The sequence below is a fragment of the Micropterus dolomieu genome, linkage group LG01, assembly GCF_021292245.1.
Source record: "Micropterus dolomieu isolate WLL.071019.BEF.003 ecotype Adirondacks linkage group LG01, ASM2129224v1, whole genome shotgun sequence".
In the NCBI taxonomy this organism is placed as follows: Eukaryota; Metazoa; Chordata; class Actinopteri; order Centrarchiformes; family Centrarchidae; genus Micropterus; species Micropterus dolomieu.
Window position 1 is genome coordinate 10,274,381 of NC_060150.1, and position 17,193 is coordinate 10,291,573.

At 41.5% G+C, this 17,193-nt stretch overlaps 2 protein-coding genes across 3 annotated transcripts in view; one reads left to right on the top strand and one right to left on the bottom strand.

Moving 5' to 3' along the window:
* LOC123974947 (peripheral plasma membrane protein CASK) overlaps positions 1-14,366 on the bottom strand; it is a 55,260-nt gene extending 40,894 nt beyond the window's left edge. For both annotated transcript variants that reach the window (XM_046056032.1, XM_046056037.1), the window contains exons 1-2: positions 13,312-14,366; positions 559-671 (exon numbers count right to left, since the gene is read on the bottom strand). In XM_046056032.1, coding sequence (XP_045911988.1) covers positions 559-671; positions 13,312-13,376 — 178 coding nt within the window. In that variant the 5' untranslated portion in view covers positions 13,377-14,366. The remainder of the gene's footprint in view (positions 1-558; positions 672-13,311) is intronic.
* A 2,385-nt stretch (positions 14,367-16,751) lies between these two features.
* cenpl (centromere protein L) overlaps positions 16,752-17,193 on the top strand; it is a 4,501-nt gene continuing 4,059 nt past the window's right edge. Inside the window, exon 1 of the mRNA XM_046056106.1 lies at positions 16,752-16,801. Within this exon, the coding sequence (XP_045912062.1) occupies positions 16,782-16,801 (20 nt within the window). The 5' untranslated portion in view covers positions 16,752-16,781. The remainder of the gene's footprint in view (positions 16,802-17,193) is intronic.

Sequence of the window (17,193 nt, forward strand, 5' to 3'; positions counted from 1 at the left end):
TCTCTCTCTCTCTCTCTCTCTCTCTCTCTCTCTCTCTCTCTCTCTCTCTCTCTCTCTCTCTCTCTCTCTCTCTCTCTCTCTCTCTCTCTCTCTGCACAAAACCACATGGTGAGACATGGCATGCTTCAACATTTCACGCATACTACAAACTAACAAATACACACACACAGGCAAACAAATGCAGTTCATCAGTTCATCTGGGTGCAGCATGTGTGACATTATGCCTCATTTATTTGTGTGTGAGAATGCCATTATACACCTGTGTGCCTGGTTGTTTGATATCTTAGCCAAATAGTATTTGTAAATGATTCTCAACATTTGTTTTAACTGACAAGGAGAACAAGGTGGGTGTCGTTTCCATTACAGAACAGGAAACGATTTAACAAGTTAGTGGTCAAAGATGTAAGTCAGTAATTCTCCGTGATTGACAACATCCCTGACAACTATCCTCTCCTGTCCTGATTCTGTTAAAGCCACCCATCTGGTGCTCCAAATGCACAGCAAACACTAAGATTTAAATGCAGTCACAGTGCAAACCAGGTCTGCTGCACTCCTCACCTTCTGTGCTGAGGCCGGGGCTGGAGGTGAAGCTGGCCACATCGACGATCTTTACAGCAAACTGCTGGCCCGTGTCCCTGTTGATGCAGCGCCTCACCACGCTGAAGGGGCCCCTGCAACACACACACAAAGTTAGTCACAGATACCTACACCAATCCTGCGCGTACAGGATTTCTCAGATTTAAAACACGGGAATAGCCCCAAGATCAATCAGCACTTACCAGAAACATTTGTACACATAATCATATGCACACAGCCACACCAGCCTAGTGCAATGGGCAGAGGGTGCCATTTTTGAGAATATTCTGGATTTACAGCGGGTGGTTAGCTACGCAACGTAGCCTCTGTGCTCGTGCCAGTGGGAATTATAGAGCGGTGATGTGCAGCACAGCTGTAAAAGCTCAAATAAAAGCTTTATTATAGAAACCTGAGCAAGGGAGACCTACGCTTCAAGGTTTCTTCCTGGGCAACTGAGGTGGCAGACAATGTAAGGTTGTGTTTCCTAATATAACAGCAATGCTGCTGACATATGGAAGCTATAAAAGGCACGTTTTCCTGTCCGGTGTCCCAACCGAATGCAAGACATTTTCAAGATTTTGTATTAAAAGGTGAACAAAGAAGTCTAGCCATGACTTGCCTACCCAGACGTTGTCCAATGTATGGCAGCCCACCCAAAAGCTTAGAATAACTTGCAATTCAACCTGCACTAACAAGGCTTTTGCATTTAAAATTTATCTATATTTATTTATCTATTACTTTTCAAGAAATAAATGCATCATGCATTTAATGTAAAAAACAATGACATGCTTTTCACTTAATAAATCCATAGACTAATAATCAGATGTCTTTGATTTACAGATTAAACGGTCATCAGATTAATCAGTGCAACACTATTTATGAAACTGTTGTATACAACCCTGGACCCTCCTACAGACCTTCTACAAGTATTTCCCCACCACCCAAGCCACATTAAAGACACTCCTCACATGAACTCACAGGTCAAGTCCATGTAGAAACTATAACACATTTCATTAGTCTCACAGATGTGATAATGCTTTCTAATTCTTCCAAGCATGAGATTAAATCCATAACAAAGTGGTGGGAACAGACACTGAAAGCTGAGACATTTGCACAATTTCTGTCTCCTGCCCACTGAGAGCTACACACACACACACACACACACACACACACACACACACACACACACACACACACCCACACACACACACCCCCACCCCCCTACCGTGTTACAGCTGTCTCTACATCTCCCAAGTCTACAATCCTCAGAGGCAGAACCAATGCTACTGGACACACACACACACACACACACACACCTATTTTGCTATAGCAAAGTGGTTGCCATTAACTGAATTAGCAAATTAACTTGCCTGACAATGTCAGAGTCAAACCAACAGTTTCAGCGTCTGTGTGCATGTTGTGAGTATGGATGGGAGCTCCAGCTGATTTACTCACACATCTGCCGCAATGATTAACCCAAACAGACAAATGCAGGGAGCATGTGTACGCTCTGGGCTGCGAGAACCGTAAAACAACACTCTTCCCATCAAGCACTTTCACAGAAGTCCTGCTATGATCCGACAACCCCACTGACCTTTGCCCTCATGGGTTGACGTGCTGTAGCAGCTGTGTTTCTTATTACAAACAGGGCCTCAGAGGTGTGAGGTGCTTCTTGAGGGCATGATGGAGCTTCTGACACCTCCGCCCGTGACTGCCCCAGTAAAGCCTAGTTCACACTACACGATTTTTAGCCCGATTTGCCGCTGTCAGGCTGTGATCGGGGGTAAATCAGCGGTTGATTGGCGGTCGGCAGTCGTTATTGTGTGAACTACTCAATGACGCATCAGGCTGCTGGCAGAGCAGGCAGCTACTTTTTCACCGCAAAACAATTTTCACTCCCCTCAGCTTTCTCTGCAGCACAGAGAGTCCCTGCTACCTGAGTGTGCTAATCCATTCTTTCACACAGATTTTTTGTGTTTATAGTTGGAATCTTTATAATAATAATCAACAGCTGTTTCGTGTGTAGGTTCGCGTTTCACATTTCACGTGTGTTTTCTTGACAAAACGTGGTTTGGAGACCAGTGTCGGGTGACAGAGTCGCTGTCAGCTCGTGTAGTATGTGACCCCGTCACCGATCAATCACGTAGTGTGAATGCCACAACGACTTCAAGAGTCCCGTCACAAGACGGCAAGTTGTGTAGTGTGAATGGCACGGCCATTGGCCAACACTGAAAATCGTGTAGTCTGCATGGGCCTTAAGAGGCAGTCAAAGGCTGCAACCACAGGGACACAAATGATGCAATGAAGGTAAGGCCATCTTGGCACTGATCTAATGTGTGTCAATAAAACTCATTACCTTCATTAAGCAATGAGGTGGGGTTTGGTGAACTTGCCAGATTTTATGCATCAACCCCATTTGTTATCGTAGCTGTCAATTCAATGGAGCTACAAGTAGAATCAATTCCTGAATGGGGTGTTTCTACAACAGATGTATACTGTAAGTGAAAGGGGTTTGGGGCTGCTATTTAAATTAGAATGCAATTCATCTCATCTTCTGGAAAATAAAGAATTTAATTACCGCTTCAGCCATGTACAGAGGCATTATAAGAGAGCAAGTACAGAGAGAGGGAGAGGGTGTGTCTGTGTGTGTGTGTGCCTAAGCTGAGAGGCCGCATGCCATACTGACATCACCACAGCTGTGCTGAGTGGGCTCATACAAAACGCCCACACATGGCTCACATCCGAGAGCGGCAGTCATCAAACATTAGCCCAGAGTGGCAATCTTTACAGACTGCTCCTTGGCTCATTTAAACTCTCTGCTCCATGTAAATCAAAGACTGGCTGTTACGTGGATTTGTAACATCCGTCCTGGCCATGAGCCCATTTTCCTCTCAGGCCTCTGTTTTTTTCTCTCTCCCAAACAGGGACAAGACACATCTGTAGCTGCAGACTCAACATCACCAGTACTGCTCTCCTGAGAGAAACCATCTTTGCTTAAAGCAGCATTTTGCTCTTTAGCTGTGGCCAGCATCTAGCATCATTCACTCAGTCTGTCCCAAAACATAATTTGTAGTTTCTCAGGTAGGCAAACTATTGGTGCTGTTCCTTGGTTCTAACCCCGAGCCAAGTAAATTGCATCTCATCTGGTCTGTCATTGTGCACAGTATCATCAGTAGCATACAGTAAAGTCTACACCAGTAATTTTCTCCACACCATCATCTGAAGTATTTTGTGAATAACCCATTACATTAAGCAAACCTCACTACTAACATGCAACACCATAATGATTTCCAACACAGTGAAATCAACAGCAACATGTCCAGAAATATTTAGTGGCCACAAATGGTTTGAATCCAAGTAAATGATTGTTTAACGTGTAAACAAATTTAAGTTCTGGCATTAATGTTACTGATATGATTTCATAGAACTTTAAAAGAGTTAGTGGTGAATCCTATTCTGGTTTTTTTTTCTGCATAGAGGAATTTTTGGAGTGTCTCAAAGAGGTTTAAGCCAGCACCAAAGGAAAATCACCAGAGCCAAAACAATAAAACAGAGTAAAAATAGCAATTCAAATCTGTTCTGAATGCATTTAATAGCAATTTAATAATTGTTGAACAAGCAGAAAACCAACTTAAATTCAACTCCCCTCATTCTCTGCCACTATATTTAACATATGTGGCAGGTGCTGGATAAGCCACCTAAGCTCAATTGTTGTGAATGGACCAGAAAGCTCCGCTGTGAAGCTAGAGTGAATGAGAGAGAGGACATCATGTGATTTCTCATAAAATAAAAGCCGGGACTCTATAAAAACATGGAGATCAGGTTACATTGCTGCTCTCTGTGTCATGGATGTGTAAAGAGCCACAGGTTGGTGGACATGTTTATTAAAACACCATGAAACAATCAAAAACATGTTAGGTTCTTCAGTCAGTGCCATTAACCAGACACTGATAAAGATCTGGAGTTGCTCCCTTGAGGGATGGGTTAAAAGCAGAGAATGGATTTCGCAACGTGTATGTGACTATAAAGTACCTTTAAAAAATATATACATATATTGACTGCAATTTGAAAATGACCAAAGGCCATATTGCGTTGCGATTTCAATAGAATTTCAATTAATTGTTTTAACATTTTTGTTTATCAAATGGTCAGAAATAACAGGAAACACAATGATAAAGAAACAGACTCATTGCCTTTACTGCGGCGTAGAAAAACATCGTTACACGTAATACAACACCAGCATGCCGGCTGCGTTCCCGGCTCAGAGGCGGATCAAATTGGACCCCCCTTTCCGACTCTGGAAAATAAGGCAGTGTGAAAGCCGCTATTGACAACGGACCCGTCTTTGAATAGCCCCTCCTCTTCGTGCACAATCTGAATCAAAACATGATCATGTGCTGAATCAATCTGGAATTGAATGGTTAGTATCATGAATGCCAAATGCACATATTCGTCCAAGACTGATGCATTCAAGTTAACTAAGTATCTATGTTCTTAACAACGCTGTCAATCTCTGAGACTAGCTATATTAACGTTAGAATACAGCTGGGTTGTGGAGGATAGAAAGCTGTACATAGCTGCTAGTCATCCACTGTGCACCACAGATACAATGTCATTCTGTGGGAAACACTGACAATTGTCTATTCATTCATTTGTACAGAGGCATGTGCTTTGAAAGGGAATAACAAAATATGATTCAACAGAAGGCTTCTCAGATAAGTGCTGCGTGCTCTACTGCCCAAACTGAGCTCAAGTGCAAAGCTGTTAATTTAACAAGTTCAACAAAGTTCAGTGCTGTTCAACTGTGAATGTCTAAGCAACAATAATCCAGAGTGCTTCCTTATGCAAATTAGAGGAACAACCCTTTGAATATTACCAGGGAAATTAGCATTCCTGTTGTAAACTGGAATTTAGAGCAGAGATACCCTCAGGAGGTTCTGAAGCTTTGGAAGAAAATATTTTTCTCTACTTAAGCCAGAAGAGGACTCAGGTTTGTTTAAACCACCCTGTAGAGTCTGGCTTTGTAGTCTAAAAGAAAACTTCAACTTTAAACCATCCATTCACAACTATTGATCTGCTGTGTGTGGGCACCTTAAAGGAGCATATACTGTACATGGAGAGGAAAGTTCAAAAGGCAGACAAGACGTTCTCTAGTGAAAGAAAACAATGATGATTATTATACTATTTAGGCTGGGCAAAGTAAAAAACAAAACTGTGTACACAGCGTCACAACATGACACTGATAATAATAATAATCTGTATTTGTATAGCACCTTTCATACATAAAATGCAGCTCAAAGTGCTTTACATCATGAGCACTTAAGCAAAAAGTAGTACATAAATAAATGAATAAAACTTACAATATAGCATATGTACATAATCCACAAGCACAAAAACACAGGTATTTAAACTGGGAAAGGGTAGCAGCCAGGGCTACAGTATGAAATAAATACAATATAAAAGTATAAAATAGATAAAAGCAAAAGAATAACTATAATCAGTTAAAAGCAAAGGCATAAAAGTAGATCTTGAGCTGCGTCTTAAAACTATCAAGACAGGTTGCTTCTCTTATTTATAATGGGAGTTTGTTCCAAGCCATTGGTGCATAGTAACAGAAAGCTGTTCGTTCTCTTGGGACATTAAGAAGACTAGCATCAGAGGACCTGAGAGAGCGAGTTGGAACATAATTCGATAAAAGGTCAGATAGATAAGAAGGTGCTAAACCATGAAGTGCTTTAAAAACAATTAAAAGAACTTTAAAATCAATTCTAAATGCTACAGGAAGCCAGTGGAGAGAAGCTAAAACTTTAGTTTAATTAGTTGTACTCTATTAATATATTTTTGGGGTACAGCAGTAAAAAGGGCATTACATTAATCCAATCGTGAAAAAACAAAAGCATATAACAACTTTTTAGCATCTTCCAAGGCAAGGTGGGGTCTAACTCTGGCAATATTTCTTAAATGAAAAAATGCAACCTTTGTAACACTGTTAAAATGTGAGTCAATAAGGACACCCAGATTTTTAACAACACTCTTTTCCTGCACAGGCAGGCATTTCAATCTATCGATTATTGAAATGAATAATCAACTATTCGGATTATGAATCACAAAATGACACAATGCCTCTCATTTAGCTATTAGCCTTTAAATTTATCCTGAGGTTGTTTTAGGCATGAGCTAATTAATAGTCAAGACAATAAAATAAATACTGTTTTCAAAAATGCATCTTTTAATGAATGTTTCTGCTGCAGTAAAAGAAAGTTCCACTAAAATCACGTCCTGATAAGCAGCTGATCAGCTGTTTTAGTGATGGAGCAGCTTTCACGCCAGTACAACAACCCGGGACAAACTGACACTGTATACAAAGAAAGAAATAACGTCATGCATTACATTTGCCAAATTTACAAGAGGGGATCAATAATAACGATTTTGTAGTAGACAGTGTTTCACAGCATTTAAATAGTTTCCCGTAACTCAACAACTCACAAAACCCCAGGATTTTTTTAAGGGAGTTTGGGGCGGATTACCCGCCGCCTCACGCATAGACAGGAGAACTGTTTTCTCTTCTTTAGTATGAAATTGTCCGGTGTTGTCTAATCTTGCACACTCGGCAGCAACACGTTCTCCAGCTGGGAACATCGCCATGAGCGATGCATTGTTTATGATTGTAAAGTCAGGGCACATTTGGAATGTGAACGCGGCCGTTGTGTATCATAATTATGTGCTACACACAGCACCATTACTATAACAATCAAATTGACCAACTGTATAGAAAACGTAAGGTAACACAGCTTTAACGTGAAGCTAGCTCGCTAACTAGCTTACCGAGACGAGTCTTCATCATCCACAGAGCAAAAAGGTTACACGCCTCCTCTTCAGATGCTTCATTGGCAACAAATTTAATAATCGATTTTTGACGATTACATCGATTAGTTGTTGCACCCCTAATTTGAAATAATTTGTCTCTGTGTCTTAGAGCCAACCACAAGAATTTCTGTCTTATACTCATTTAGTTTAAGAAAATTTTGACTAATCCAAAATGGAATGGAACGGACATTCCAGTGGTCGAGAGCTTTGGGGTTGTCTGGTGCAACAGATAAATATAGCTGCATAAAAGTGAAAATTCACTCCATGATCACTGATAATTTTTCCAAAACAAACAGTAAAGGACCAAGAATGGAACAGAGAAACAAAATAACTTCTGCCAGTCAGATAGGTATAGAACCATGACAGGGCAGTGCCAGAGATACCAACCCAGTTCTCAAGACAATCTAAAAGAATATTGTGGTCCACTGTATCAAAGGCAGTTGTCAGATCAAGGAGTACAAGAATGGAAACATTTTTACAATCAGAGTTCACCCTGAGGTCATTGACAACCTTCACAAGTGCTGTTTCTGTGCTACTACACAGATACTACTTTAAATATATTTCAAGCTAAAGACAACCTACACAAACTTTTCTCTCTTGATATCTTATTCTACAAAACAGATTAAGATGACACACAGTAATGTGATACTTTATTGATCCCAGCAGGAAATCAGTGTCTTGCTTCAGGACACTTCAGCTGAGTGGATGCCAAGAAGCTGGGGGCTTTCACCCCTGGGTTTTCCAGCTGAACGACAGTCACTCCAATCCCATTTCCATTAATCAGACATCTTCATATGCAATGCAAAATAGCACACCAACTATGGCAATCACCATTCAAGGTATCTAACTCTAACACAATGTCTAAAAAACTAGAATGCCAAACAAAGATATGTTTTACTACCTGCTATTGCAAGGGATTGCCTAAAACTGTACACAGGTGTACCTGATAAACAGGTAACAGATCCCTGTGGGTTGTGGTTAGTTAAATAAGCTCTGAAACAATTAACCCAAATAAACAATTAGTTAAAAACTAACCAGCACATATTTTAATTATAATGGTTTACGTGATTTAAGTGATTTATAAAGCAAAAAAAGCCAAACAGTCCCCAGATCTAGCTTCTCTAATGTGAGGATTTGCAGCTAGTCTCTGTTTTTCCCTTTACTGTTAATTTAACATATTTGTGGTTTGGACTGTCGGCTGGACAACTAAAGGAATGTGAAGACGTCACCTTGGGTTCTGCACAATTTTTTTTATGCCATTTACAGACTAAAAGCATTCAGTGATTAATCAAATGACAATCTTCATTATTTGCAGTCCTAAACTGCACTGAAGATATTCTCTTCTCATCACATGTTGACACATCAGTCAACATGATGAGGGCTACATCAAGCTGAACAAGTCACATTAAATACTTCCTAAATAAATGTGCCTTATTTAGTTTGCTTGTTAAACCAACCTGAAGCTGCTAAAAACATGTGATAAGTGACATCTGAAATTTGACTTTATATGCTTAAAGTTACCAGTGGCTTAACAATTTGGCCTTCCTGCAGCAAAACATCTTGCAGATTGCATCTGTTTAGACAAAAGCTTTTAATAGAAGGCTAAAATCTACAAAACAATCACTGAAAATGTAAGATTTAGATGTCCAAGCAATTTAATTATCCAACCCCGAATAAGCTGGAGGACTGATCACTTCATTGGTTTAGTGAGTTGCATATCTCAATATTCTTGGCTCTAATGAGCACCTCAGGGATGAATTAAAGTGCACTGTGACTCCAACCTAAGTCCTATTTAAACAGAATCATATGGATTAAATTGCATCAGCACTTTGCCAACACTTCAACTAGAGCTGAAATCTCAAAAACAGCCCTGTGGTTAGTGCACTATGCTAAGATTTACTAAGTAAAGTACAAACAATGTGCACGTAATGATCAGGGCCTGCACTGCCTATGCCTGTTCAATAACGCGTGTCATCTTTCACCTGCGTCGGCACCTAATCGTCTGATCTTCCTATATTGAAATAAGGCTAGTATAGCCACAAGCATAGCCACAGGAGAGTGCATTTACACTCATTTACATGCATGAGCTGTAAAATCAGACTGTCAGTGTTTCTCTTTACAGTTATGCTACACAGACATATATGCAGCTCTTACTGTTGCCATGCAACTATAAGCCCTGATGAATAAGTGGTCCGACTTGCTAAAAGTTCAAATATGTTTGACTTTTTATTCTTTGGCTCTCAGTTCTGAAACCTTGCTAAGCTCTCTGCACTGCCAAGAACTCAAAAGCACATCTTTCCGGTGAAAATAATGAGAAGAAGAAAGCAGTGCTAAAAGAGGATCCCTGTGGACAATGAGCATATGCTGGTACTTAAACACAATCTGAATTTATGCTCCTATCTTGTAACTCTATGCCATCACAGAGACAAAAAAAAGCTAATCAAGAATGCATCAGGAAAATTAGATGACAAGGGGAAGTGTCAACATAAAGTCCGTTACATCAAACATTCTCCAAAAGAAATTACTAACCGTCTTTCAGTAGAAATCACCCTAAACATGGCTCTCTTTTAAATCCATGTTTAGAGGAGTTGATTACTGGACAGTGATGGCGTCCCCAATGTTCTCAATCCCACCCAACCAGGCTGTTCCTCTCCGACACAAGCCGATCAAGGACAATAATAGACGACTTCTCTGAGCAACAATAGAAGACTGAAGGAGGGACAGGATAATAGGGTTTGTGTACAAGTTTGAAAGGAGCTTAGGTCGAAGGTCAGCAAAGCACACAAGAGTATATAACAACACCAAGATCATCTAATTATGTCAGACAATTACCATGACAACTCTTCAATTATATGGCAGGAGGTAAAGGACAACTTACAACAAACTTAGTAGAGATTTGCCTAGCTCATTTCACTGACCCTCAATTAAAGTATTTTTCAATTAGTGTGCCCTGTCAGACACTGCTGATGCAGCGTTTGTGTCAGTGCCGGGTTTTAAATTTTAGATTCATGTTGATTGGACATTTCTAAATCCAGTCAGAAGAAGTAATCAGTAAAATATTAAAGAACATGAAAAAACAAACTAATGAAAGCCTGGAGGAGGTCCAAGCTTAAAGACTGGTAAAAACGGCAGGAGCGTGACGATTTTTCCAAGCTGGTAAAAACGGCAGGAGCGTGACGAGGCGCTGAGCGTTTTTTTCCGGTCGCCGAGAGTTGAAAAATGTTCAACTTTGGGAGAAACGCTGCGCTCGTCACTGTCACTTTTTACCCAGCCGTCCAACCACAGTGCAGGAGGGGCGGGACAAACACCACACCGAGCATATCCGATCTTAAACGAAACGATGTGCCTTGTGTGTCCTCGCCGCAAAATCTCATAAACCCACGTCTGTGCTCTCATATTTCAGCCTTCTCTTCATGCAGAGCAAGCAGGCCTACGTACTTTGTGGTGACATTTTTACATTCACTAAAATTAAGTAGGCTACCCTACTTGCAACACATCGCCTCCACGGAAATTATCATAGCAACCACAGCGACCCGAAAAAAACACTGCGCCTTCAAAACGCACCCTAGCGCACCTAGCTAGGCATTTTCAGAAGACCAGGTGGCGTTTTCAGCTGGTGAAAAAACGCTTTGGTGGACACGGGCCCTTAGGCTAAAATGTACGAGAAGGAATATCATCTAACCAGAAAAGATAACATGAAATACGGTTTTCATGATAGTTTCCTGTGGCTAGAAAGCATTTCCATCTTAAATTTTAATAAACATCCCCAGGTTTCAGCGGCCTGCCATGTTGTCCACTACCTACAGCAGTGCTGACAGTAAAACATGACGTTAAAAACAAAGTGGAAGATGGCAGAGTGTTGCAGTCAATGTCTGCTGGCATTATTTATATCCTTAGCCTCAGGGCCATCCCATTCCCAACTCCACTTGTCTCCATTGATCTGCCACAGCCTCCATTCTCCTCCCACCTCGCGGCTGAGGAAAAATCCCCCCAACACATCCCAAGACACCAGGACTCGACACACTTTATCAATCAACTGCGGTTCCACAAAAGAACAGGCAGTATGAGAGGGATTTCCTGGTCTTTTCTGTGACATAAATGAGGCAGCCTGCATCTTTACTAAAGCTTAAGATATGCTCCAAACTACTGTTCCGAGTTTAAAGTGAGAAGTAGGGTCATTTTGTCATAGACTCCAATGCAATCTGACTTTTTGTGCAAACAGTGTAGTTGCCCCCTGCTGGGCATTTCAAAGAATACATGTTTAAGGCACTTCCACACAGGCTGAACTTTTCAGACCCAGAGGTTGCCACTTGGAAGTACCAAACTGATGGTTACTACATTTTGGTGATAAAAAGGTAGCCTGGATGCATTTACCTCTATAAATGTGGTCTTCCAGGCAGGCTACATAGGTATTGCCATGTAGGTTGATAATAGCGGGAAAAGACATTAGGTGGAATCAAATGCAGCTTAGCTAATATGACAAACTCTGTTCACCTCACAGTTATGGTGGATAAAACAAAACAATCAAAAAAATTACAAATATTTTTTGGCCCAGGCCTGGTGTAATAATTTAAAATGGGGTAGCACACTTGCACAGCAGCAGGTGTATTCAATATGTCTACTTACCTGTATTTACTACCCTAGTTATGCTGTATTGTCAAATTCTACCATGCAAACTTGTAGACGGTTTAGACTGTTTCCACACCAACTCTCCCCAGTGGTTCATTGTATCTGTTACTGGGACTCCAAGGTAGTGGTCCTTAATGCAACCTTCAATTAGTAACCAAGGCAACAGGACATCTCAGGATAAAGGACAGGGCCTGAGGGTCTGGAGAGTGTGTGCCTCTTTCCCTTAGAACAAACTTAATGGACCCTCAGACCTCCAGTGAGTGACGCCTACAGGAGGGCGGGGGTGGACTGATAGGCCTGGACTGTGATGGGGCTGTCAGCCTTCCTGCCTCACTTCCAGCAGGAGCAGAGGAGGCATCTCTGACCACACTGAAGTAACATGCATTTTCCTGGCACCTTTGCATCTCATGGTTTAAATATGCCTCTGTCAGTCTCCTTGTTTATATGAAGACATAACCACCCCGCTGTTGTATCAATAAAGCTATGCCTCCTCTGACACCTAAAGTGAGTGTTTGACCGGTTTGCCAGTCTGCCTGTAACTGTATCCAGGTATTGCTCGGCTACTGCCAAACAGGGGGATTAGGAGGAGGAAAATCCTGTCTGCAGACATTCTAGATGTGCAGCCAGATGAGTTTTCCCACATGTCCTGTGTTTCAAACTGCCAGTCTGCCAGATAAGTTTTAGGATTAATTTACTCATTTGGGAGACACTTTTATCCAAAGCGACTTACATTTGAATTACATTACATTTCTTCACAAACTGCAAAAAATGGCATTAGTGTGGATGTACAGAAGAATATTTGAGTTTTTCAAATATAATGGTAAATTTAAACAAAGTAGAAGGTCACCAATACCTGTACTACTCCACCTTTTCTACCTGTAATCAAAGATGTTATTGTCTGACACAAGTTCCTACTCATGTACATTCACTTCCCTGCAGGGAGGTCATGATGTAAGGCACAGTTTGTGCCTCTTCATATTTTAGGCAATGGTGGGCTTGCTATTAAACCTGATGTGTAGTTATATGGCACTGCCCTTTGAAGAGCGACCTCACCTAACCCACCCAGTGAACTTTCCCCTTGTAAAATCCCTGGGCCTAAACACAAAAACAGTACCCAGCTAAATTAAGCACGGCCCTGGCAACTGTATTGTGTGTGGCAAGAGGAAAGGTGATACTGTAAAACACCCCAAATAATCAAGAGACAAGCAAATAAGAGAAGTGGGTAATGTCAATACTTACTTGCCAATCACCTCGCACAGCTCATACACATCCTCGAACAGCACGTCGTCGTCCGCCATGGTCATTTAGGTAAACGAGGATGCTCTCCTCAAGATATCCCACCCACACGGGTTTTGAAGGAATCAATGATACCGTGTTTTCTTGCTGAACTGACTTAGTATTGTGCCAGACCGCACACACCTGCTAATTTAAACCCCCCCCCAATGTCAGTGACGGGAACACCAGTGGCCACTCAAGAGTCCAAGTTAGCCGGCTAGCCACATTAGCTGGTGTCCAGGCTGTCGCTCCGCGGCCCCACCTTCACTTCAGCTACTCTCCCGGTAGGCTGGCTAGCCACCGAGCTAGCTAAATAGTAACCACAGACCAGACCCCGGGGCGCGGAGATTTCCTCGCTCGTTTGCAGAAAAACACCCCTCTTTGCATGCCTCGAGTTTGAATCTTACTGTTGGGTACTGCCAGACACAGGACTCCCTCAGCAGCATCCACGGACGCTTCCCGCACCGACAAAGATGCTCCCGTCACCGCAAGCTAACGGGGCTCTCGAAAATGGTCGGCTAACTGAGTTAATATGAGTTAGCTGTCGATGGAATGACCGGTTGGCACTCGCCGTTATTGCGCTGTGCACACCCAGTGTATCACAGATGGCTTATCCCACGGAAAACGTAATGTGACCAGGCTGCAATATGCTTCAGCTTCCCGAGCCAATATGGAAGACATTCACCTGCATGTCGACGACTAACTCTGTTGCATTCACCGTCTGTGCTTGTGGATATTTAAATTATATCATATTCCAACACACGGGCGACCCTTCGTCCACCGTTGCTCCAGTTCCTACGCTGGCTCAGATGCTGGCTGGCTTCGACTGGCTGTTTCTCCGACTTCCAGAAATGCAAGGCTCCTCCCTCTAAAGTCCAAGAAACTGTTCCGTCCAGAGCCGAAATGGCCCGTGAGAGCGGGGACCCAGCTTCGTTATTTTAGCGTGGGTCGAGCCAAGATGGCGTGCGGTGGGGCCCGATTTAGGCGCAGTTTCCTAATCTCCTCCAACGGTTGCATCCAGTGGATCCCGCGCAAGCGTCAACCATCCAAACACCATCACCTTACGTCAGCCTTTCCCCGTCTTATCTCCATCCTTTTAACATGCAGTTTATATTTCCTCTGTAAATTGTCTCGTCTGACAGTAATAACGTGTGTCCTCCATAATGACTGTCTGCCATACGAATAAACTGATGTATTTTCCCCACAAAGAATATTAAAAAGGGAACCTTGCAATTTACAGTGATCCCCATGGGTCCTTAGGGAGGTTCCTCAGCAAAATGAGGGGAAGCTTAGTGTCTTTTATTATTTCCGTAATTTGACGCTGACAATGGGATACTGACAAAGGTGATTATTGTATAATGGTCTTCAATACCCCCTGGAATTTGATTATCTAGCAAATCTCAAGCATTGTCAAATGGGTAACACTTTGGCGAAAGGCCCTGGAGAACCGTGTTGGAGGCGATTAGTGTGTAATAATGGCAGGATTAAATCGATTGACGTTCATGTAATCTTTCTGCAGGTGCAGCAGGAGTTTCCCCCATGGTGCAGGGACGCAGGTGGATTTTTCTCAGGTGTGAGAAGGCAAGCCCTGAGGTGTGTTGGCGATGCCCCCCAAAGGTGATGAAAGGAATCACATACCTCCCACTGCTCCATCTTGAAAATCCTCTAATGACATTTCAATGTGAGAAAATAAATAAATGTGAAATTCTGAGACCTTTAGAACGACGAAAATTTAAACGGGGATAACATCACTTTCTAATTAGAACACTGGGCTAACTCGATTAATTTTTACCCTCTTTGCCATGAATTATAGGTATAATGAACTAAAATATGTTTATATAGGCTATGTCACATTTTCTGTAAGCAAGACCCCACAGAACAGTTCACCTAATATATAATTATCATTTAATATTATCTAATAAAGTTGTTGAATTCAACTTTTCCACTACAAACATACACCATAAAATGTATTTAACAATAAAAGACATTGAATTGTAGTCAGATTGAAATGTAGTCCTTTATTGTCATTGCACAACGAAATTGAGTGCAATCCTGACGTGTGCATTATATCCACATGGTAAAACAACATGACAACACAATTTAAAATACAAATACTTAAATGTAAATAATTATTTAAAAAAATAATTTCAAGTATGTTCGGCAACCATTCAATGTTTATTTTATTTGACTAAAAAGTCCTGTAAATGAAAACCCTAATATCCCAGGATCAAAGAGACTACCAATTTAATAAATTAATATTGAATATTGAGAACCAGGCCTTTCTCCAGTGCCCATCAGAGACAGCAAAATTATTAGTAAGAAGCAAAAAGAAGAGTTTGAACTGGGCAATGGAAGTTCTCTAAAGCAGAAAGGTGAACTCATCCATGCAGACATCTGATGCCACTAGAGTGTGCTGTTCTCCTGTGGCACCCTCTGCAGTTTCCAAGGCGCCGCATCCCTCCTCCTCACACATCATCTGCAAGCTTCCTCCATTGGTTGAAGCCCACCAGCAGCTACCGATAATCCAATTGGCTGTTGATGTGGTCACCACACTGAATGTATGGCGGTGTATGTGCTATTGAACAGTGCTCGATTCAATACATAGGCACTTGCAAAACATATGTTCATGCTTAATAAACAAACACTGGCTCACACAAATTTGAGGAGAAATGGAAGAATAGAAACAATCAATATAGAAGAATTATAAGAATATATGCTTTAAAAAAGCAGAGAAAGAAAAGACAAATAGATTTAAAAAACAGAAAGAGCACAGTTTCCATGGTAACAGGGAGGGGAACGGTGGTCGTTTGTGAAGCCGCAAGTGAAACATGCACACACACCGATACAAATACACACACTTGCTGTGTTGACTTAACCCTAACCACTACACACCTTAAAAGATTGGTATTACTATTAAAACATGTAAGAGACTGCTGAATGGTTTGGATATAAAAACCACCATTGTTTCAGTTAGGTCTAACACTTCCCCTCTTGGATGTTGGATGTTGCTGCTTAAGCATGAATGGCAAGTTTTAAACGCATTGCAACCGGGGTAGCTGCCAGTCCAAGCCTTATTTTTATTTTTGCCTCTTTGTGGCTGCGATTGTGCAGATTAAATAATTAATAACAATTAATAACTCTCTCTGTTCTCTAAAATCGTAACTTGTAAAGTAACTAGTAACTAAAGTTGCCAGTTAAATGTGGTGAAGTAGGCTAAAAAAGTACATTATCTCCCTCTGAGATGTAACGTTAATGGAGTAGAGGTAGAAAGTGGCATGAAAAGAAAATACTCAAGTACAGGAATACATAGAATAAAAAAACCACTCCCTCATTGGAGTAATGCGATTGGCTGATTCTAAACGCGCAGACTGCTGGGAAAGCGCCATTTTCAAATTTGTTTCCGGTTTCATTCTGCTGCGGTCAATACGCCAGACATGGAGCTGCATCATACCAGGTAAAACACTATTCATTTCGTACTAAAATACTTTTCTACAGTATGTTTGCCTTCGCGACAACAGAAATAGCACCGTTTTGTCAACAGTGCACTACGGTTCCTCTAGCCCCGACACTTTCAGTTGTCGTACGCACGAAGAGACGGTCACGCCAAATAACATTCAGTAGTCGAGTGATTTAATGTAGCGTTACTTTTAATGAAATCTATCAATTCTGTACAGTGATATACAATACGTCGTTTGAATTGGTGACTTCCACTTTTCAATTCGGCAAATATCCCATACCCAAGGGAGCCCTACTCTAAATCGAAATATCACATTTTACAATTGTTTCTCTTCTCACAATGACCTTCCTCCAAAATAAAAAGAATGGGAGAAATGCGTACTGAAGCTG